The following is a 23,055-nucleotide window of genomic DNA, read 5'->3' on the forward strand; positions in this document are numbered from 1 at the left end:
TTTTGACACAGGCTTGCCCTGAGAACTCAAAGCAAAAGAAACAAATAACTGCTGAGACTGCCTGAACCCTTTAGTTCTGTCCAAATAATATCGCAACTGCCTGTGTACATCTAAAGTGTGCAAAATCTTTTCCCCTTTATTTTGGGGATTTGCATAAAAAGTAGGCAAATGAATAGTTTGGTTTAAAGCCACACTAGAAACCACTTTAGGCATAAAGGAAGGATTAGTACGTAAAGATACCCTATCCTTATGGAAAATTAAGAAAGGCTCCACCGCCATAAGGGCCTGCAATTCAGAAACCCTTCTTGCAGAGGTAATTGCCAACAAAAAAGCAGTCTTCCATGATAAATATTTCAACTCAGAAGTAGCTGCAGGCTCAAAAGGTTGTAGAGTGAGTTTCTCCAACACAAAAGTGAGATCCCAAGCAGGAGTAGGAGCTCTTCGTGGGGGTCTTATATTCTTTGCCCCTCTAAGAAATTGCTTGAACAAAGGATGAGAAAACAATGGTGGGTCACAGTCATAGTGAGCCGAAATTGCTGCAGCATGAACCTTAATAGAAGAGAAAGACAAACCTTTGTCCAGTAACTCAGTAAGATATTGAAGAGCCACACTCAAATTAGGCTCAGAAACATCAAAATCTTTTGCTGCACTCCAAAATAAAAATCTCTTCCATTTATCTGCGTACACTTTTCCTTGTACTAGGCCTTCTAGCTTCCAAAATCACATTCAAAACTTGTTGTGGAAGTTGAGACCCTCTATGGTTCAAAACAGAATATGCCAGGCTGTTAGGTGAAGAGAGTGAAGTTTGACATTGAGCAAATGGCTGTCCTCCTGTGACAACAGGTGTGGAATCAAGGCAAAGGCCATGGAGGCTTCCGTACCAGACTTCTCAGTAATGGGTACCAGTGCTGTCGAGGCCAATCTGGAGCTATTAAAATCATCCTTGGCTTGTCCTGTCTGACCTTTAGAAGTACCTTTGGGAGGAGAGGCAGAGGTGGAAAGGCATACACATGAAGATTGCTCCAATTGAAAGAAAGAGCATCCACTTTCCAAGCTGTGGGATGAAACCTTTTGTGCAAAACTTTGGCAGCTGATGGTTTAGTGGAGAAGCGAACAGATCTATGTCTGGAGTTCCCCATGACACTGTCAATTTCTGAAATACATGAGGATCCAATTTCCACTCATGGGGATCCATAATTGTCTGCTCAACACATCTGCTAAGGAGTTCTGTGCTCCTGGCAGAAACCTTGCCTGAAGATTGAGCTGTAAACTGAGAGCAGTCTCCCACAAAATCATTGCTTGCCTGTATAGAGGATAAGAATGCGTTCCCCCTTGCTTGTTGATGTACCACATGACAGTTGTGTTGTCTGTTAGAATCAACACCTGCCCTGGAAGAAGTAAATCCTTGAAAGCTATTAATGCAAACTGGACTGCCAACATCTCCTTCAGGGTGATATGTAGATGTTGTAGTCTGGCAGGCCACTTGTCTTGTATCCACTTTCCATTTAGATGAGCTCCCCAAGCTTTGTCCGAGGCATCTGTCGTTAAAATCTGACTCGCCTCTGGCCAGGTCACAGAGAGTCCCTTGTTTAGGTGACATTCCTGAGCCCACCACAAAAATTCCTTTTGAATGCAAGGTATTATTTGAATGACAGTGTCCAGATCCTGGCAGTGCTGTGTCCATACATTTTTGAGATACCATTGCAGCTTCCTCATATGCAGTTTGGCATTGGGAAGCACCAGAATACAAGATGCCATGAACCCTAAGGCTTGAAGGACTGTCCTTGCAGTCAGCCCGGACTGATGAGATAGTTGATGGAAGTAAAGGGATAGACTCTTTTGTTTGTCCGGGGTTAAAAAGGCCATCTGGGATGCTGTATTCAGTCTCACACCCAGAAACACATGTCCTGAGAGGGTATTAGGACTGGACTTTATTTCGTTCACAGAATACCCCAGGCATCTTAGCACTGCTATCACATATTCCAAATGATGAAGAAGCTCTTCGCTTCCTTGAGCCAGAATCAGGCAGTCGTCCAAATAAGGATAGATCTGTATACCTTTTAGCCTGAAGAAAGCTATCACTGGAGCCAGAACTTTCGTGAACACTCTGGGCGCAGTAGATAAGCCAAAGGGCAATGCAGAGAACTGATAGTGAGAAGTCCCAGCTCAAAACGCAGATACTTCCTGCAACTTAGTCTGATAGGAACATGAAGGTAAGCCTCCTTGAGATCCAAAGTTACCATCCAATGATCTTTGCCCAGCAGAGGTAAAAGCTGCTGTAACGTCAACATTTTGAACTTGGGAATGTCCAGATAAGTGTTGAGGGTAGATAAATCCAAAATTGGTCTCCACGTGTTCCCCTTCTTTGGTACTAGGAACAGGCGAGAATAAAATCCTAGGCCCACTTCTGGCATAGGGACCGGCTGTATGGCCCCTATTTGGAGTAACAGAGAAACTTGCTTGTGAGCCTCCATTCTTTGTTGAGGAGGAACGTCTGGCATGCCTTTGAAAGGAGGCAAGGTATGGAAATAAAACCTGTAACCGTGGTGTATGATATCAAATACCCATCTGTCTTGGGTAATTAAACTCCAATTTTCTTTGAAAAGTGCCAACCTTCCTCCCAAAGGTGCTGCCAGACGAAAAGGCTCTGGCAGCTGAAAAGGTAGGTCATTGGGTCTGTTTACGAAAGGACTGACCCCTGCCCTCACCAAGACTGTGCAGGAGAACTCCTGTTCTAGGCCTGAAAGAGCCCTGAGCTCTACCCCTACCACGTCTAGATCTACCCCTAGACTGGGAATCATAAGAAGGATACGTCCACCCCTTAGTAGGCCAATTTCTACTAAACTTTGGAGGCTGGACCTGCAAAAAAACAGTCTGCATAGACTTAGCCTTGTCTTCCATTTTCTTTAAAACTGCCTCAACAGGAGGACCAAACAACACGTCAGATTGTAAAGGAGCATCTAAAATCCTTGTTTTAACATGTTCAGATAAATTTTGATCCCTCAGCCAGGCGTGCCTGCGAAGAACTGACCCAGTGGCAGCCACCCTAGACGAGGCCTGTACAGCATCAAAACCACATTGCAAAGAATGCTTACCCACCTGTTCAGAAACATGTACTAAATCTTGCAACTCTTTACAATCAATACCTTCTGCCAGAGCATCAACCTTAGACTTCAATTGTGAAAGGAGATAGTTTTGGAATTTCAACATGTGGAACTGGCAATTCAAAGCCCTCATAGCAAGAGTGGAAGAAGTATAAACTTTCTTTCCCCATCTATCCAAGGCCCTGGCCTCTGTCTGCAGGAACCTGATTCTTTACAACAGAAGCCTTAACACCTTTAGGCCCCTGGCTAACAGTTTCTGGGTCTGCCCTAGGACTCTTAAAAAGATACTTATGAGCTTCAGGCACCCTGTAATACCTATCCGGTTTAACAGGAGCAGGAGGCAAAGAATCAGGATTAAGAGAAGCCTCTGTAAAAACATCTTCCACTACATCCAAAACAGGAGGTATAGCCAAAGGCCTATGCTGGGGTAAAAACAAAAATTCCCTAAGCCTTTTCCTGGAATCAGAGAAGTCCTGACCTTCCCACTTAAAATGCTCCCTCATGGAATGAAGAGTTTCTGAAAAAGAAAAATCCTCAGGAGGAGAAGCAGAAGGAGTAGAATCATCCACATCAGAATCAGAATAAGGAGAGTACTCCTGCAAGTCTTCAGCCGAAGACTCTGAAATATCTGAAGCCTGCTCAAAACTCCCTAGCTCAGGCTCCACCCTAGGTCTCTTATCAGGAGGGGGCATAGAACCCCTAATCAAAGTAATCAAATCTTCTGCCATTTTAAGCATATGCTTCTTGGGCACAGTTCCTGAAGAGCTAGGGGTAACACCAACTGAAGCTAAACCTGGCCTGCCCCTGGGAGAAGCCTTGGAAACAGAAGGAGAGGACCTAACCACCCTAGGCAGGGAGGGGAGTATAGTAACCTGAGAAGCCCCATCAGCCTGGCCTGCCTCCTGAGAGGCCACATCCTGCAATAACAAAGTCTCTCCCTGGGATCCCAAAGAAACCTCCGTGAACCACCGGCTCCACCGACACCTCTAAAGAACCGGCGTCCGGTACTGACGGTTCCTCTAGCCTAGGTTTAACTGCTTTGTCCTTGCGCTTCTTCGAAGAAGCGGCCGGAGCATCCGACGGCATTTTATAATTGCACCGCTTCCGAAGACCAACCTGGCACAATCTAATCTTCTCTTAATAGTGCGCTTATTGAATCTAGCACAAGAGCGACACCCAACAACGTCGTGCTCAGGCCCTAAACAAGGAATACACAAAGTATGGTAGTCTCTATGCGGTATCCGTTTCCCACAAGAAATACAATTATTCACTTTTTCTGACATCCGGTAAACCACTGGGGCAAGAAAAAACTAAAATATTCCCCAACGGGGTACTTAGCCAACTTTGACTCGGTCTGAAACTCCGAAATCGAACAATTTCAGAACGCCAACCGGCACTTGCAACGCTGCTTCTGCATCGGACCATGCGGCAAAAAAGACTGAGGATATGACGTCGGTCATGCGCATTTGTACCCTGACGTCCTGATGTCAGTCAAATGCGCCTTGACCGACGTCAGCCTTATACTTTGATATTCGGGCCGACCGAGGACAGCGGACTACCCAAGTGTAAGGACTGCAGCAATGTGAGATGAAGAACATCTGGGAACATATGGTTCAGGAGTGTAATGAATTGGCAGATTTCAAAAAATTTCCTACCACACACTGTTAGAAATAATGGACAAACAAATTACTAAATTAGTAAATTATTTTTTGAGCTGGGACACAGGGTCTGAATTGTTTAGACATAGTAAAACCTTAAGTTCAATTATTTTGGCAACCAAAAAACAGATGACTAGAAAATGAAAACTCAAGTATAAACTAACTGCATTACAAGTACTGAGTATTATAAGAGAGATGAACTGGAAGAGGGATCTTAAAGATCAAATTACATATAAAATAAAGGGAAATTGTACGATCAAATACACAGAAAGTACAGTTGTGTACACTTATCATAAATGTAGATGTTAGAGTGTATTCACTAGCCCTCAGCCGGCCTGATTATCAAAGTCTTGGGTCCTGCATCGGGTGTTGTCTTCTTCCACGAAGTCAGGTAGTCAGGGGTATAAAGCATACAGTCAATGCCATTACATCAGTTCTTCTTGCTCCAGATGTCATGTGCCCCCATAATGGGAAGCAATTATATACAAGGTTACACCTCCAACAAAAAGCAAATACACCAGAAAGATTAAATACACTAAACAAGAGATTTATAGCCAACAGAAGTCAGGGGGCTGGAGGGAGGGTAACAAGGACTGCAACAGTGAATACACTCAAAAATCTACATTTATGGTAACTGTACACAACTGTACTATGTTCTTTGTGTTTCACTGTTGCAGTCATTACATTTGGGTAGATTCCTAAAGATAAGGAAGGGAGAATGCAATTAGAGAGCATTAGGACCAGCTATTAGGCCCTGAAAGACAGCAGTGGCAAAACCATCTCTGGATTTAGAAAATATTGGCAAGTGGTAATGCTTGGTGAAGGTATGTACAGAACTCCAGGTAACAGTTTCTAGGATGTCCCTGGTAGGAACACCTCGGAGAAAGGCTGTTGAAGTAGATGCAGCCCTAGTGGAATGTGATCTTATCCCCTGTGGGGTAGGTTTTCCATGGTGCTTATAGCAGAAATGAATGCAATGGCCTATCCACTTGGAAATGGTTTGCTTTGAAATGGCCTTCCTCTCTGCCCCTGCAGCAAAGGCAACTAGCAGCTGTTCAGTTTTCCACTTTTCAGCATAGTATGTTTTAGTACTAGTCCTCCTTGATCCAGAATGACATCCAGCACTTGCTTACTGAGGGGTGGTGGTGGGGAGCTCAAGTAATTAGCCAGGCTGCTAGGTTCAGGGTTTGAAGCTGGGGGTGCAGAATCAGGCCCTCCTGCTGGGACAGCAGGGAAGAGGTCTGAGGCAGGTGCCATGGTTCCAGCAGTGACATACTGCGCAAGAGGTGGTACCAGTGTTGGTGTGGCCAGTCTGGTGCAATGAGTATTGTCCTTGGTTTGTCCTGTTTGATCTTTAGTACAACTTTTGAGAGGAGAGGCAGAGGGGGAAAGGCATAAACAGAGGGTATCCCAGGTGAAGGACAGGGCATCCACTTGTGGGGAGCCCTTGTGCAAAAGTTGTCCAATTGGCAGTTCTGAGGGGAGGCAAACAGGTTTATTTCTGGGCTCCCCCATTTGTTTCTCAAAATGTTTAATATCTTTGGTTCCAGTTTCCACTCGTGTGGGTCCAAGAAATTTCTGCTTAGATCGTCTGCCAGTTAACTTAGCTTGCCTGGCAGGAATTGAGCTTGTAGATGCACCTGGTCGCTCAAGGCTGTGTTCCACAGAGCCATGGCTAGTCTGCATAGAGGGTATGAGTGTGTTCCCCCCTGCTTGTTTATGTACCACATAACAGTGGCGTTTCTGTCTTTACCAATAATTGCCCTGAAAGAATGTGGTCCTTGAAGACGGTCAGAGAATTTTGTACAGCTAACATTTCTTTTTGATTGATATGCAGGTGCATTTGACTCTGGTTCCATTTGCCCTGAATGCACTGCCTTGTCAAGTGAGCCCCCCATGCACAGTCTGATGCATCTGTTAGGGTTTGGGCTGCAGGGAGTAGAGTAAATGACAGTTCCTTGTTGTGGTAGCAAGCCTCTGCCCACCAAAGGAACTCTGTCTTCATACAAGGAATGACAGGAATCATTGAATCCAGATCCTGAGAATGTTGGCTCCATAGGCTTTTTAGATACCACTGTAGTTTCCTCATATGCAGTCTTGCATATGAAATTAATAAGATGCAAGAGGCCATGAATCCCAGGGGCTTGCAGTATTTTCCTTGCAGACAGCTGGGTCTTTGTGGCCAGTAGTTTGAAGTAGGCTGTCAAATAAACTTGTTTCTCTGGCGTGAGATAGGCCATCTGGGAAGTTGTGTTCAAGCTTGTTCCCAGGAATACAACTTGTTGGCAGGGTACTAGGTGGGATTTCTTTTAGTTTATGGTGTACCCAAGTGAGGTCAGCAGTTTCTTTACAAATGCAAGATGATTTATTACTATGTCCTGGTATGGGTATATTTGAATATTTCTTTGCCTGCAGAATGAAATGACAGGAGCTAGGCACTTTGTGAATACCCTGGGCGCAGTAGATAAGCCAAAAGGCAATGCAGAGAACTGATGGTGCATGTAGCCTGCTTTGAAGCGTAGGCATTTTCTGCAAGATTCCCTTATTGGGAACTGCAGGTAAGTTTCCTTCAAGTCCAATGTTGCCAACCAGGCATTTTTGCCTAACATGGGAAGCAGCTAATGAAGAGTTAATATTATGAATTTTGGGATTACCAAAAAGGTGTTTAGGATAGACAGGTCCAGGATAGGATGCCAGTTGTCTTTTCTGGGTACCAGGAAAAGTCTTGAGTAAAAACTTTGTCCCCATTCCTCTGCCGGGACAGGCTGAATAGCCCTGATACTTACAAGAGAAAGAACCTGCTGTTTAGCCTCTGCCCACTGATTTGAGGATAGGTCTGGGCCAACTATTTGGGGTTGGTAAGGAGTGAAAGTGAAATCTGTATCTTTGGGAAGCTATATTTAAAACCCATTTGTCTTGGGTAATGAGTTCCCAGTTTTTTGCATGCAGGGCGATCTTTCCCCCTAAATGAGCAGTCAGTCAAGCAGGGTTCGGAAGGTTTAAGGTTAAGTCATTGTGACAGTTTACCATAGGGGGAGTTGTCTTACTACTTCCAGCTTTGGAAGTGGGAGCCTCCCACTGCTTAGGCCTGTGAGTGCCTTGAGACTGTGGCCTAGGTGGTCTGCTGTTCCTGGGTTTGGACTGTGAAGGCCTGGAAGAGACAAGAAAGAACCAATTCTTAGAAGGCCAATGCCTAGTACATCTGGGAGGCTGTACTTGCAGGAAATCTTTAACAGTTTGCATAGATTTAGCTTTTTCCTCTATCTTTTTTTTTAAGTACTACCTTCTGCTTTGTTGCCACACAGGCGGTCTTGGTGTAAGGGAGCATCCAGTAATTTAGCTTTAATATGATCTGGCAATGTTTGCTCCTTAAGCCAAGCATGCCTTCTAACAGACCCAGTGACAGCAGCCCTCCAAGATGCCTCTAAGGAGTCAAAAACCACATTGCAAAGTATGTTTACCAACTTGTTCAGCAGAATGCATTAAATCCTGTAATTCATTTTCAGCACAGTCAGGAATCAACATCATTTTCTGTATAAGTAATCTAATAATATGCTGCCGATACTTTTACTTATGAAACTGGCCCAAAGTAGCAGAAGTGCATACCTTCTTACCCCATCTGTCCAGGGCCCTGGAATCTCTACAAGAGGGTGAAGGGGTTTTTGGCAGTAGTAGCCTTAATGCTTTTGGGTCTGTGTGAAATGGTCTCTGGGTCCGCAGTAGGATTCTTAAAGAGGAACTTGTGAGAATCGGGTACTCTAATACTGGTCAGACTTCCTGGGAGCAGGAGGTAAAGTGTCTGGGGACAGGCTAGATTCCAGGAAGGCATCATCTACAATGTCCAGAACAGGAGGGATAGCAAAAGGCCTGCGTTGAGGTAGGAGTAAGAATTCCCTAAGCCTCTTTTTGGATTCAGAGTAATCCTGGCTCTCCCAGCGGAAATGCTCCCTAAGAAAGTGCAAAGTTTCACCAAAAGAAAAATTTTATCCTGGACATCAGAAGAAACAGAAATTTCAGAATACTGATCAGAAGAATCAGAAGGAAAATCAGTTCTAGGTCTCAGAGGGATAAGGCTGGCTTCCCCTAATTAGAGTCACAAGGTCTTCAGCCATTCTTATTTGTTTTTTAGGCATATGGGCCTGAGCATGCGGTTTGGACGTCTGTTTTCTAGGCATGGATCGAGTTTTAGGCCTTGAAGAAGAAGATGGCGTCAGTTTGATATGCAAGTCAGTAGGCCTGAATATACCCTCAGAAGCTGGTGCCTACACAGCGGCTCCGGACCCATCCAACGTACAGACATCCGCAGGTTCCATAGTCGAAGAAGCATCTCACGGCATACCGGACTCTGAATGCGTCTCAGTAGAGTCCTGTGAATCTGAAGTAGCGGGTATCAGGGGGTGCAAAAGCGCCTCACTGAGTACCCAACTGGCGACTAGCTTAACGGAAGCATCACCGGCAGCTTTGAACCTATGCAGTCTGTCTGTCTTTATCTTTTACGTTTTTTCAGAATGTCGGTAGTTGGGTGGCTTACCGAAGCCATTTCCGGATAATTAAACCGAGTACCAAAATAGTTTGATGCAAAAATGAACAGATGACGAATAGTTAAGAGGATTGAATAAGGCACAAAAAGTACAGTTTTGTACCTACCATAAATGTAGATGTTCGAGGATTCCATTGCTGCAGTCCTGACTATTGGGTATAGTCATGACCGACGTCATATCCTCAGTCTTTTCTTGCCCCAGATGTCAGAAGACCCTAAAAGACAAGTCCCAAAAACCTGCACCAAAAACATGTACAATATATACAACAATATATACAAAAATAGAAGCATGTAAACTCACCTACACAACCACCCCTAAATACAGAGGGGAAGGAGAACATCTACATTTATGGTAGGTACAAAACTGTACTATGTTCTTCGCCTTCCATTGCTGCAGTCCTGACTATTGGGTAGAATCCCAAAGCAGAGGTAAGGGAGGCTGGCAAATTATAAAGAAGTAGGAGCTGACAACAAGCCTTGCAAAACAGCTGTGGCAAAACCAGCCCTAGACTTAGAGTAGATAGGAAGGTGATAATGCTTAGAGAAAGTATGCACTGAACTCCAAGTAGCTGCTTCCAAAATATCCTTAGTTGCCACCCCTTAGAAATGCTGTTGAAGTGGCAGTAGCCCTAGTGGAATGAGGCCTAATCCCAGCTGGAATCTCCTTGCCATGATGGGAATAACAAAATGCAATGCAAAAGCCAATCCACCTAGAAATAGTTTGTTTTGACACAGGCTTGCCCTGAGAACTCAAAGCAAAAGAAACAAACAACTGCTGAGACTGCCTAAAATCCTTAGTCCTGCTTAAATAATAACGCAATTGCCTGTGTACATCTAAAGTGTGCAAAATCTTTTCCCCTTTATTTTGAGGTTCTGCAAAACAAATGAATAGTTTGGTTTAAAGCCACACTAGAAACCACCTTAGGCATAAAAGAAGGATTAGTAATAATGATACCCTATCCTTATGGAAAATCAAAAGGGCTCTACTGCCATAAGGGCCTGCAACTCAGACACCCTTCTTGCAGAAGTAATAGCCAACAGAAAAGCAGTCTTCCATGACAAGTATTTCAATTCAGCAGTAGCTGCAGGCTCAAAAGGTTGAAGAGTAAGTTTTTCCAACACAAAATTGAGATCCCAAGCAGGAGTAGGAGCTCGGGGTCTTATATTCTTTGCCCCTCTAAGAAACTGCTTGAACAAAGGGTGCGAAAACAAAGGTGGGTCACAATCATAGTGAGCTGAAATTGCTGCAGCATGAATCTTTATGGAAGAGAAGGACAAACCTTTGTCCAATAATTCAGTAAGATATTGAAGAGCCACACTCAAATTAGGCTCAGAAATCTCCAAATGCCTTGCTGTACTCCAAAATAAAAATCTCTTCCATTTTTCTGCATACACTTTCCTTGTACTAGGTCTTCTAGCTTCCATAATCACATTTAAAACTTGTTGAGGAAGTTGACCTGCTGTGTTTCACACAGAATATGCCAAGCTGTTAGATGAAGAGAGTGTGTAGCTTGACATTGAGCAAATGACCGTCCTTCTGAGATAACAGATGAGGAATCAGAGGTAAAGGCCATGGAGGCTTCCAATCTGGAGCTATCAAAATCATCCTTGGCCTGTCTTGTCTGACCTTTAACAGTACCTTTGGAAGAAGAGGTAGAGGTGGAAAGGCATACACATGAAGGTTTTTCCAACTGAAAGACAGAGCATCCACTTTCCAAGCTGTGTGATGAAACCCCTTTGTGCAATACTTTGGCAGCTGGTGGTTTAGTGGAGAAAGTTAACAGATCTATGTCTGGAGTTCCCCATGACACTGTCAGTTTCTGAAATACATGAAGATCCAGTTTCCACTCGTGGGGATCCATGATTTGTCTGCTTAACACATCTGCTAAGGAGTTCTGTGCTCCTGGCAGAAACCTTGCCTGAAGAGTTAGTTGCAGGCTTAGCGCAGTCTCCCATAAAATCATTGCTTGCCTGCATAGAGGATAAGAATGTGTTCCCTTGCTTGTTGATGTACCACATGACAGTTGTGTTGTCTGTTAGAATCAACACCTGCCCTGGAAGAAGTAACTCCTTGAAAGCCAGTAATGCAAACTGGACTGCTAACATCTCTTTCATGTTGATATGTAGATGCTGTAGTCTGGCAGGCCACTTGTCTTGTATCCACTTTCCATTTAGATGAGCTCCCCAAGCAATGTCCGAGGCATCTGTCGTTAAGATCTGACTTGCCTCTGGCCGGGTCACAGAGAGTCCCTTGTTTAGGTGACATTCCTGAGCCCACCACAAGAATTCTTTTGAAGGCAAGGTATTATTTGAATGACAGTGTCCAAATCCTGGCAGTGCTGTGTCCATACATTTTGAGATACCATTGTAACTTCCTCATATGCAGTTTGGCATTGGGAAGCACCAGAATACAAGATGCCATGAACCCTAATGCTTGAAGGACTGTCCTTGCAGTCAGCACGGACTGATGAGATAGTTGATGGAAGTAAAGTGACAGACTCTGTTGTTTGTCCGGGGTTAAAAGGCCATCTGGGCTGCTGTATTCAGTCTCACACCCAGAAAGCACATGTCTTGAGAGGGTACTAGACTGGACTTTATTTCGTTCACAGAATACCCTAGGCATCTTAGCACTGCGATAACAAATTCCAGGTGCTGTAGAAGAACTCCTCTTACTTGAGCCAGAATCAGGCAGACGACCAAGTAAGGATAGATTTGAATTCCTTGAAGCCTGAAGTAAGCTATCACTGGAGCCAGAACCTTTGTGAATACTCTGGGCGCAGTAGATAAGCCAAAGGGCAATGCAGAGAACTGATAATGAGAATTTCCTAAACGAACCGCAGATACTTCCTGCAACTTAGCCTTATAGGCACATGAAGGTAAGCTTCTTTGAGATCTAAAGTTACCATCCAGTGATTTTTGCCCAGCAGAGGTAAAAGCTGTTGTAACGTCAACATCTTGAACTTGGGAATGTCCAGATAAGTGTTTAGGATAGATAAATCCAAAATTGGTCTCCACGTGTTTCCCTTCTTTGGTACAAGGAACAGGCGAGAATAAAATCCTAGGCCCCTTTCTGATACAGGGACTGGCTGAATGGCCCCTATGTGAAGTAACTGAGAAACTTGCTTGTGAGCCTCTTTTCTTTGTGGAGGAGGAACGTCTGGCATGCCTTTGAAAGGGGCATTGTATGGAAATAAAATCTGTAACCGTGGTGAATGATATCCAACACCCATTTGTCTTGAGTAATTAAATCCCAATTTTCTTTGAAAAGAGACAGTCTTCCTCCCAAAGGAGCTGCCAAACGTGAATCTGCTGGCAGCTGAAAAGACAGGTCATTGGGTCTGTTAAAGGACTGACCCCTGCCCTCACCAGAAGTCTGAGCAGGTGAACTCCCTGTTCTAGGCCTAAAAGAACCTTGAGCCCTGCCCCTACCACGCCTAGACCTACCCCTAGACTGAGAATCATAAGCAGGATATGTCCACCCCTTAGCAGGCCAATTTCTACTAAACTGCACCTGCAAAAATCTTTAACAGTTTGCATAGACTTAGCTTTGTCCTCCATTTTCTTTAAAACTGCTTCCACAGGCGATCCAAACAACACATCAGACTGTAAAGGAGCATCCAAAATCCTTGTCTTAACATGCTCAGCTAAATTCTGATCCTTCAACCAGGCATGCCTAGAACAGAACTGGTAGCAGCCACCCTCGAGGAGGCCTGTACAGCATCAAAACCACATTGCAAAGAATGCTTACCCACTTGTTCAGACACATGAACCAAATCCAGCAACTCTTTACACTCAATACCTTCCGCCAAAGCATCCACCTTAGATTTCAATTGTGAAAGGAGATAATTCTGATATTTTAGCATGTGAAACTGACAATTCAAAGCTCTCATGGCTAGAGTGGAAGAAGTATACACTTTCTTTCCCCACCTATCCAACGCCCTTGCCTCTTTATCAGTGGGAACAGGATTTTTAACCACAGAAGCCTTTACACCCTTAGGCCCTGAGAAATAGTTTCTGGGTCCGCCTAGGACTCTTAAACAAATATTTATGAGCTTCGGGCACCCTATAATACCTATCAGGCTTAACAGGAGCAGGAGGCAAAGAATCAGGGTTCAGGGAAGCCTCTGCAAAACATCTTCCACCACATTCAACACAGGAGGAATAGCTAAAGGCCTATGCTGGGGTAAAACAAGAACTCCCTAAGCCTTTTCCTGGAATCAGAGTAATCCTGGCCTTCCCATTTAAAGTGCTCCCTCATGGAATGCAAAGTCTCTGAAAATGAGAAATCCTCAGGCGGAGAAGCTGTAGGAGTGGAATCATCCACATCAGAATCAGAATAAGTGGGATACTCTTGCATATCTTCCACAGAAGATTCTGAAGCCTCTGAACACTGTTCAAAACTATCAAACTCCGGTTCCACCCTAGGCCTCTTATCAGGCGGGGGCATAGAACCCCTAATCATAGTAATCAAATCTTCTGCCATTTTAAGCATATGTTTCTTAGGTACAGAACCCGAAATGCTAGGAGAAACCCCCACTGAAGCTGAACTAGGCCTACCTCTTAAAGAAGTTTTGGCAACAGAAGGAGAGGCTCTAACTACCTTGGGAAGAGAGGGAAGAACATTCACCTGAGAAGCCCCCTCAGCCTGGCCTACCTCCTGAGAAGGCACATCCTGTAAGAGTATAGTTTCTGCCTGGGACTCCATAGAAACTCCTGGCAAAACCTCCGGCTCCACTGAGCCTTCTAAAGAACCATCTGCCGGTTCCTCAACCCTAGGCTTCACTTATTATCCTTGCGCTTGGAAGAAGCGAGGCCGGAGAGCATCCGACGGCATTTTATAATTGCAACGCTTCCAAACACTAATCTGGCACAGTCTAACCTCCTCTTAATAGTGCGTTTGTTAAACCTAGCACAAGAGCGGCAACCAACAACGCCGTGCTCAGGCCCTAAACAAGGTATACACAAGGTATGATAATCCCTATGAGGTATCTGTTTCCCACAAGAAATACAGTTATTCACTTTTTCTGACATCCGTAAAATACTGAGGCAAGAAAAACCAAAATGTTTCTGTTTCGGTCTGAAACTCGGGTTTCGAAATATTTCAGTACGCCAACCTGCACTCGCAAAACTGCTTCTGCATCGGACCATGCGGCAAAAGACTGAGGATATGACGTCGGTCATGCGCATTAGTACCCTGACGCGCCTGACCGACGTCAGCCTTATACTCTGGTATTCGGGCCGACTGGACGCGGACTATACCCAATAGTCAGGACTGCAGCAATGGAAGACGAAGAACATCAGACAGTGAAGGACGTCGTGGTCTGGGCCTAAGCAAGGAATGCAGTACGAATTAAAATCTTGGAGGTATTTGTTTTCCACAAGTAATACAATTGTTAACTTTTACTGACATCGGTTTATAGCAAGAAAAAGAATCCCAACGGGGTACTTGGCTTTTTTGAAGACTTTGGTTCTGAAACTCGAAGACAAAAAATTCAGGAGACAGCTGACCAGTACTTGCTAACTGATTCTGCTTCAGGCACTGCATGGCAAGAAAGACTGATGTAATGGTGTCGGCTGCATGCTTTATACCCCTGACTACCTGACGTCATGGAAGAAGAGACAGCAACCGACGCAAGACCCAAGACTTTGATATTCAGGCCTACCTGTAAGCAGATAACCCAAATGTAATGACTGCAACAGTGAAACATGAAGAATATCAATGTCCAGGAGGAGTGAGGTTTAAGGAAAGGCAGGAATTCAGTGGTTTACGTAAAGTTGGGATGACAATAGTAGTTTTCATTTCTATTAGTGTTTGTCTGCCTACATCATGTGTTAATTTAATAAAATATTAAAAAAGTAAATTCATATCAAACCAATTTTTTGATATCAGAAAAAAAATACAGATTGGCTATTCGTGAAATGCTTTTACACAGACTGTGCACTGTATGATGGACATCCTACTAAAAGATTGCATTAGCTAGGCAAAGACAGGATAAAGACTGGAAGATGACAAGACACTGGTGGAAAGAAGCCTCACTGGTTATTATAGGAAACTCCCAAAAGATAAGATACCCATACATTTTTTTTTGGGGGGGTGCCCTCACATGAGATCCCAAAGCAACAAGCACAGCTTTTCTTCTGCCAGTGTTTGCAATACCTGCCTTTGGAACCTTAACAAAATGAAAAAAGAAGGAGAAACGTTTCTCATTTTCAGAAAGCAGTAGCCTTTTTCTTCTCTTTCAAGTTTAATTATGTTCTTATCACTGCTATACGAAAAGTTAAAAGCTGTCCACGTAAATGCTCTCAAGTTTGCAAAAGGCCAAAGTCAAACGTCTGAAAGCAATTATTTTACCTCTAATTCAAGAACCAATGACATTCACACTCCTGCAAAGCACACAACTGTGCTAGGCACTTAACCAAGTCTTAAAACCGCTTAAGTGTCCTACTAGCCAAGAAAGAGAAGGCTAGCACCCACCTACCAGAGGATTTTTTTTTTTTTTTAATCTACCAGTAGGATGACAACCAGCTGCATATGCCTAAAAAAGTGTGCGACTGCAAAGCCATGAAGACTACAGACGCTTTTTGGAGCAGACAAATGATCCACTTTATGACCAGAGCCTCTTAACTCAAGGATATTTTAATATTTGTTTATAACAACCTTGTAAAATCCAAGGGGGAAAAGTGTAACCAAATTAAACATTTCCTTAGTTTTCCAAAAATCTTCAGCTATTTGACAAGGTGATCTACGTTCCTTGGCAGGCCAGCCAAAGGTTGCTTGCATGTCTGCAAGTTCCTCTCCCAAAGATGAATAATCACCAGATTAAGTGTAGAGAGAAAAACTACTACTGGCAATCCCCCTATCAATTCCCACCAAAAAAACAGAGCATAGTATAACTAGCTACTAGGTTCCAAAAAAATCAATTTGAGGTGGGAAAATTGAACTCATGATTGACACAAGAGACTCAATGGAAACACTGTATACTACACTAAGCTATGAAAAATAAACTGGCCTCAGTCAGTAAAAATCAGTTTGCTAAGCAGTAAAAACCAAAGCCGGTATTGTCCAAAAATTACATACAAGCACAGAAAGTTGGAATAGCTGTAAACTCCACAGAAATTCCACCTATACATTACTTGAAAAAGGGTGTCCTGCAACTAGATGTAGAAGAAAATGTATACACCCCCCCTACCCCGCAAATACAAACTCCGAGCCTGGAACCCAGTGCCAAATTCAGAGAATTTCCTTCACTGCAACTGTGGAATGCTTAGACGCAGGTGGGCCATGCCTATATTTGGCACCTAAGCACGGGCTGCAGCTGTGCAGACAATTACAGGGATCATCCTTTTGTTGAGTCAAGAAGGAAACTTCAGCTTACACTGTCAGGAAGTTTCCTAACCTACTTCCTCTCAAACAAGAAAAAAACAGATAGAGGAGGCAAAATATTCTCAAATGTTTGTTTCTTTCGGCTTTTCCTGGTTAGGGGTCGCCACAGCGGAACTCCCGTCCGCTAATGATTGGCAGTAGATTTTGACATACTGGCTTGCCAGGCCTAACGCAAAATCTTCAACGAAGGAACGCCCATTCATGCATGTCGCCACACAGAAGACGCTCTGAGAATCGAACGAGCAACGTCTAACTGTGAGGCGACAACGCTACCGCAGCACCACCTAGACTGTGGAAATAACTTGATAAAAAAACATGGATCCAGGTTTTGAAGCTTCTTAATAGTCTGCCGTGTCAATCCCTGAGCTAACAAACAATGGCACACTGATGGTAAGGAGTGGGGGGGGGGGTCATGGAAAGATTTAGATAAGTGCCTAAGAGCAGTTGTTTCCCAGCAGGACTAAAGAGGAAAAACATGCAAAGGCAGATTACAAGAGTTTTGGAAAGCAGTACCAAATATTCAAAACATTCTTAAAAAGGAATACAGGCCACAGTAAGATGGTGAAATGCGACTCAGCATTTTTGACGTAAACTTTACTGCCACATCATTAAACTTTCTGATTTTATTTTTTTTTTCTGCACTCATAAAACGGCTTGGTAACCAAAGTTTAAACAGCCATAGGTCCAAATGGTCCCTAAAATTTTGAAGAGGCAAGTAACAGATTTTCAACGTGTTAAAAAATACTACACAGCTTTTCCCAATTAAACTTGCCTCAATCAACCCTCCCCTAAACATTTTTTGTATGGCCTTCTGGATAAGTTACATAAGGAAAAAAGTATCCCTCCTTCACCAAGTAATATCCAACTAATCTGGAGGATCAATATTTTGTGGCCTTCCAAATGTAAAGTCTTTGGGTTATCTTCGATATTGATAAATGTAGCAATCCATATGCAGGGGAGCACCAAGATGGTAAGACATACACACTACTTCTAGAGGAGCTACACGCAACGTTTTAGCAAAGCTGATGGGACACCAAACAGAAATAAAAAAATGCTACTCTAAGCCTAGAAACAAATCAAGCTTATAGACTGTACATTAAAAAATGGACAATACAGTACAGTTTGCACTGTCTTTTAGATATGGAATACAATTTCATCAAAACACAAGTTCTTGAAAGACAAAACTACTGCACATTTGCCTAAATCTTGTGTACTTACTAACACCATCACTTATGTTGGAAGCACAACTACCTCCTTCCCACCTCTTCTAAGACAAGCACTCTGCCCAACAGCTTGCCATGCTTTAATTCTAAATCATGCTCCTTCTGATGTGTTCAAGTCTGCATATTTTCCCTGACTTCTACTCTAAAACCTACTCATCTTACATTTGAGCATATTCTATGTTCAAGGGAAAAACAGTCACTACTTCTAGAAACTTTCAGGTAAGTTAACAGAAAAGCTTTAAAAAAAACAACTGCACTAAAGAGAAAGGAACAGATTTCAAGAAAACTGAAATGGAGAGCTTCTTATTGGATAGCTGTGTTTTTTTCTGTACTACACGCATAGGAATGTAATTTTATGTAACAGAACCTGTCAAAGTTCAGGAACAGTAAGAGAAGGAAAATAAAGGCTGATGCTACAACAAACTGTCGGCACTTCATATAGATGAATGGAAAATATTGCCATCAATATTTCTTTCAAAAAGGTGTGCTCCCCTGCATAGTAAAAGTTCATCTCGAATAATAAAGCTGTTGCTGAAAGCTTACCTTTATAGCCTTAATTGCAGACTTTGTAATTTGTGTCATCTTGGCCTTGGAAATCGGTGGCTTATAGTCAGTCAACGAGTACAACTGCAACAAAAGAACATAATTACTACAGTAAAAAGAAATAAAAAGAATAGGAAAAAAAAACAGTAAAAGAACAACTAATGTCCACAACGTGAATAATATGTAAAACCCACTAAACAGTATCACTCCAGCAAAACATATTAAGGAACAGAATACTAACAAACCAAAGTGTCATGATGAAAGCAAGAAAGCACATTACACAGTTCTGAAGCACTTATACAAGTGATTACTGAGTCTATTTTACTGTCAGAAAAAAAAAAAAAAAAAGGATGAAGAAACGTAAGATGGCTCTGAAAGTCAAACAAGTGTGCCAAACCTAATTAGCAGAAAAATGTCTACAGAAACCAGTTCCTACGATCTCAAATACGTACACACAACTGTTTCTACCAAATGCATTCTAAAGTACTTCTACTATAGCTACCACAAGGTACTGAAACTAAAAATTAAAAAGTCAAGTAAGTATCAATCCCAGAGCATCTACACTCTGACCAAAAGGCTGTCCAGTTCTGTCTCCAGACTAGGAAAATAATATCAGAAAACATTTCAATCCAAGTGTAGCAGAAGAAGCAACATCATTTGGACAGGGTGTCACCCTAGCATGCATCACCTACATCTGAATGTGTATAAATGAATACTGAAGGATGAAAGACCGATGCTCCATCAAGATGCCTAGGCTATGAATTTATTTTCCTTTAACAAAAGTGCACACAACCTCCCAAGTCGGTCCTGACTTATATTGGGTGCTGGTGTACATGTTTACAAAAAAGAAGTTATGTACTCACCATAACGTTCCATCTGAGTAGATACTTCATTTGTCTGCAACCTGTGGGGAGTCGGATCAGACCTCGGATCCAAACCGGCAGCTTTCCAAGCTTCAAGATCAGAGCTCCTAGCTCCTCCCCCCTACCCATAATCCCTTACTACCAACCACATTACCTCAGATCGGTTATTTTGCCCTATAGGCTAAAGACGGAGAAGAAATTCTCCAAGGAACAATACCTTACAGAGGTTCGGGGGATGGCGGGGGGGTCGGTTGCAGACAAATGAAGTATCTACTCAGATGGAACGTTATGGTGAGTACATAACTTCTTTATCTGAAGTAGTTACTTCATTTGATCTGCAACCTGTGGGACAGAGTCCCCAGCTTACCTAAAGGCCCTGGGTGGTCCCTACGGAAGGATGTTCTGAAGCACCGCGGAGCCAAAGGAAGCCCTACTTCTGGAGATCATGTCCAGTTTGTAATGAGAAATGAATGTGTGGGAAGACGACCAGGTAGCTGCTGAACAAATATAGTCTACTGGAACTCTAGACCAAAAAGCTGTAGAGGTAGCCACAGATCTAGTAGAATGCGCCCGGACAGCAACCGGAGCTGGCTTCCCAGCTGAAATGTATGCTTGTCTAATACACTGAGATATCCAATTTGCCACTGTCACCTTAGAAATTGGTTTGCCCATGGCTGACTTAGCATAAGAAACAAACAACTGGTCTGACTTGCGAAAATCTTTAGTCTTATGCAAGTAAAAACGTAGTTGTCTGTGCACATCCAATTTGTGCAATATGTATTCACCTTTGTTATGGAAACTCGGGAAGAAAGCAGGAAGGTTAATAGATTGATTAATGTTAGTCTCTGTGGCTACCTTAGGCAGAAAAGAAGGATTAGTCCTGAGGGCCACCCTATCTTTGCGAAAAATAAGGTATGGGTACTTAATGCACAAGGCTTGCAACTCTGATACCCGCTTGGCTGAAGTAATAGCAACCAAGAAGGCCGTTTTCCAAGATAAGAATTTTAAAGGCACTGAGGCCGCCGGTTCGAAAGGTGGTCCTGTTAATGCTTGTAAGACCAAGGTAAGATCCCATGGAGGCATAGCCGGCTTAATGGGAGGCTTTAAGAGAAACACGCCTTTTAAGAAGGCTTTGCATATCTTTGCTGACGCCAAAGAATTTACGCCATCCCCCACATGATAATGAGAGATGGCTGCAAGTTGGGACTTTAATGGTGGACGCACTAGCTCCCTGTCTAAAAAGGAGGGATAGGAAGTCCAGGATAGTGGGAATAGGAACCGTAAAGGGATCTAATCCCTTATCCTTTGCCCAGATGGAAAAACGTTTCCATTTACTGCTGTAGAGCTTTCTGGTGGATGGCTTATGAGCTGCCACCAGAATGGCCTTCACAGGGGACGAGATACCGGGAGTCCTTGCCATTAACGGAACTGGATCAACCAGGCCGTGAGCCGGAGGTTGACCAGGTTCGGAGTGTGGCATCTCGTCGGATGCGAGATTAGGTCTGGTCTGGGATCCAGAATCCATGGGGGGGGGCCACACTGTGAGACTGCAGAAAGGGGAACCAGATTTGTCGAGGCCAGAATGGGGCAATGAGAATCACTCTGGTCCCCAACCGACAGACTTTCTGGATGAATTTCATCATCAGAGGAAGAGGAGGATACGCATAAAGGAGACCGGGCGGCCAAGCATGAACCAGAGCGTCCCTGGGGGATTCCCCTCTGGGGGAACTATCGCGAAGTAATCGCTGCATTTTGAGTTTAGGGGAGAGGCAAAAAGGTCGCAGCGAGGTTGACCCCATTTGAGGAATATCTGCTTCACGACACAGGGATTCAGAGACCACTCATAAGGGCTGAGAAATACCAGACTTAACTTGTCCGCTAATATGTTGGACCGCCCCGGAATGTGCGTTGCTATCAGAAAGCAGTTGGTGGAAATAGCCCATTCCCACACTCTCATGGCTTCTCGACACAGGGGGTAAGACCTGGTCCCTCCCCGTTTGTTTATATACCAGACAACGGACATGTTGTCCGTCTGGATTGCAATAGTCCCCAGAGGTAGAAGGTGATGGAGAGCTTGCAACGCCAAAAGCACTGCCCTCATTCTCTAGGACGTTGATATGCAATGCAGTCTCTAGAGAAGTCCACGTGCCTTGGACGGACTTGCCTGCGTAATGCCCGCCCCACCCGAGGCAGGAAGCGTCCGTGGTCAACGTGGCTTTGACTGGGGGAATCACAAAGGGTCTCCCTTCTTTGAGTTCCTGAGCCTGTAACCACCAAAGTAGGGAGTCCCTGCATGCCCTGCTCAAGGGAATCGTCATGTCCAAGGGATGGACCGATAGTGACCATTGGACCTGGAGTCCATTGTAACACCCGCACTCGCAGACGGGCATGGAGAGAAAGGTCGATCGCTGCTGACATAGACCCTAATGCCCTCAGGACTAATTCTGCTGGAGGAGCGGGGCTCCGAAGAATGTCCAAGACTTGGCGAGACAAACTGTTTAGCCTGACCGATGTCAGAACCACTCTGGAAATTCGAGTATCCAACCTGACCCCTATGAATTCTAGGGCTTGAGTGGGGCACAGGCAGGATTTCTTTAGATTCACTGAAATGCCAAAATGACAAAACAGAGATAGGGCGTAATCTCTCGCCGCAACCAGTAGATGCTTGTTGAGGGCGGTGAGGAGCCAGCCGTCCAGGTAAGGGAACACCTGAATGCCCTGGAGTCTCAGGTGGGCTGCAACCACTGCCATGACTTTGGTAAACACTCTGGGGGCTGAGGTCAGGCCAAATGGAAGAACCCTGAACTGATAATGACTGGCTCCTAGCCGGAAGCTGAGGAACCTCCTGGATCGTCTGTCCATTAGTATATGGTAGTACGCATCTTTGAGGTCCAACGAGCACATCCAGTCGTTGTCCTGCAGAAGGGGGAGAATAGATTGGAGGGTGACCATCCGGAACTTTTCCTTGGGTATGAACAGGTTCAGGGACGAGAGGCCTAGAATGGGTCTGAGGTCCCCCGTTTTCTTTGGCACCATGAAGAACCTGGAGTAATAACCCAATCCGTACTGATCTGGGGGGACGGGCTGGATGGCTCTTTTTCTTAGCAACTCCGAAATTTCTTGAGCTGCAGACTCCTATTGATGGGGTGGAACATCGGGGAGATGTCTGGGTTTGGGGGGGGGGTGAGAACGGTATCGTGTAACCTCTGGATATTATCCGGAGCACCCATCGATCGTTTGTAATTGTCTCCCAATTTGACAGGTGCTCCGATAATCGTCCCCCGACTGCCTCCAGAGAGGAACAGTCGGGTAATCCCTCAGGGCTGTTGCGCGGGTCCCTCCGAGAAAGGTTCTCTAGACCCGAAGTTACGCAGGCCCCCTCTGCCTCTGGGCCGGCGTCCACCTTGTCCTCCTCTGCCTCTAGAGGACAAGTTGTCCGCAGCAGGACGGGATTGCTGAGATTTACGGAACCACAGCTTCTTTTGCCCCCTCTGATTCCTGGAGAAGTATCTTTGGGGGTTAGAGAAGCAGACTCCGACGGCCGACAGCGTCTTCCCATCCTTTTCGCTTTGGACTAGCGTGTCGGGAACTGATGAGCCAAATAAGGCCGAACCATCGTAAGGGGCGTTCGCGAAGGACGCCTTAAAGGGATCCGTGAAGTCGCAAAGGCGGAGCCAGGAGTGACGTCGCAAGACTACTCCCGCTCCGCTAGCTCTAGCGGCTCCTTCCATGGCATGGGA

The 23,055-nt window shown here is 44.4% G+C and overlaps 1 protein-coding gene across 1 annotated transcript in view; it reads right to left on the reverse strand.

Moving 5' to 3' along the window:
- SCAF8 (SR-related CTD associated factor 8) overlaps positions 1–23,055 on the reverse strand; it is a 1,875,331-nt gene that overhangs the window by 1,721,783 nt on the left and 130,493 nt on the right. Inside the window, exon 2 of the mRNA XM_044063383.1 lies at positions 18,453–18,536. Coding sequence (XP_043919318.1) covers positions 18,453–18,536 — 84 coding nt within the window. The remainder of the gene's footprint in view (positions 1–18,452; positions 18,537–23,055) is intronic.

This window comes from Protopterus annectens, chromosome 1.part0 (genome assembly GCF_019279795.1).
Source record: "Protopterus annectens isolate FY-2018-M chromosome 1.part0, PAN1.0, whole genome shotgun sequence".
Classification (NCBI taxonomy): Eukaryota; Metazoa; Chordata; order Ceratodontiformes; family Protopteridae; genus Protopterus; species Protopterus annectens.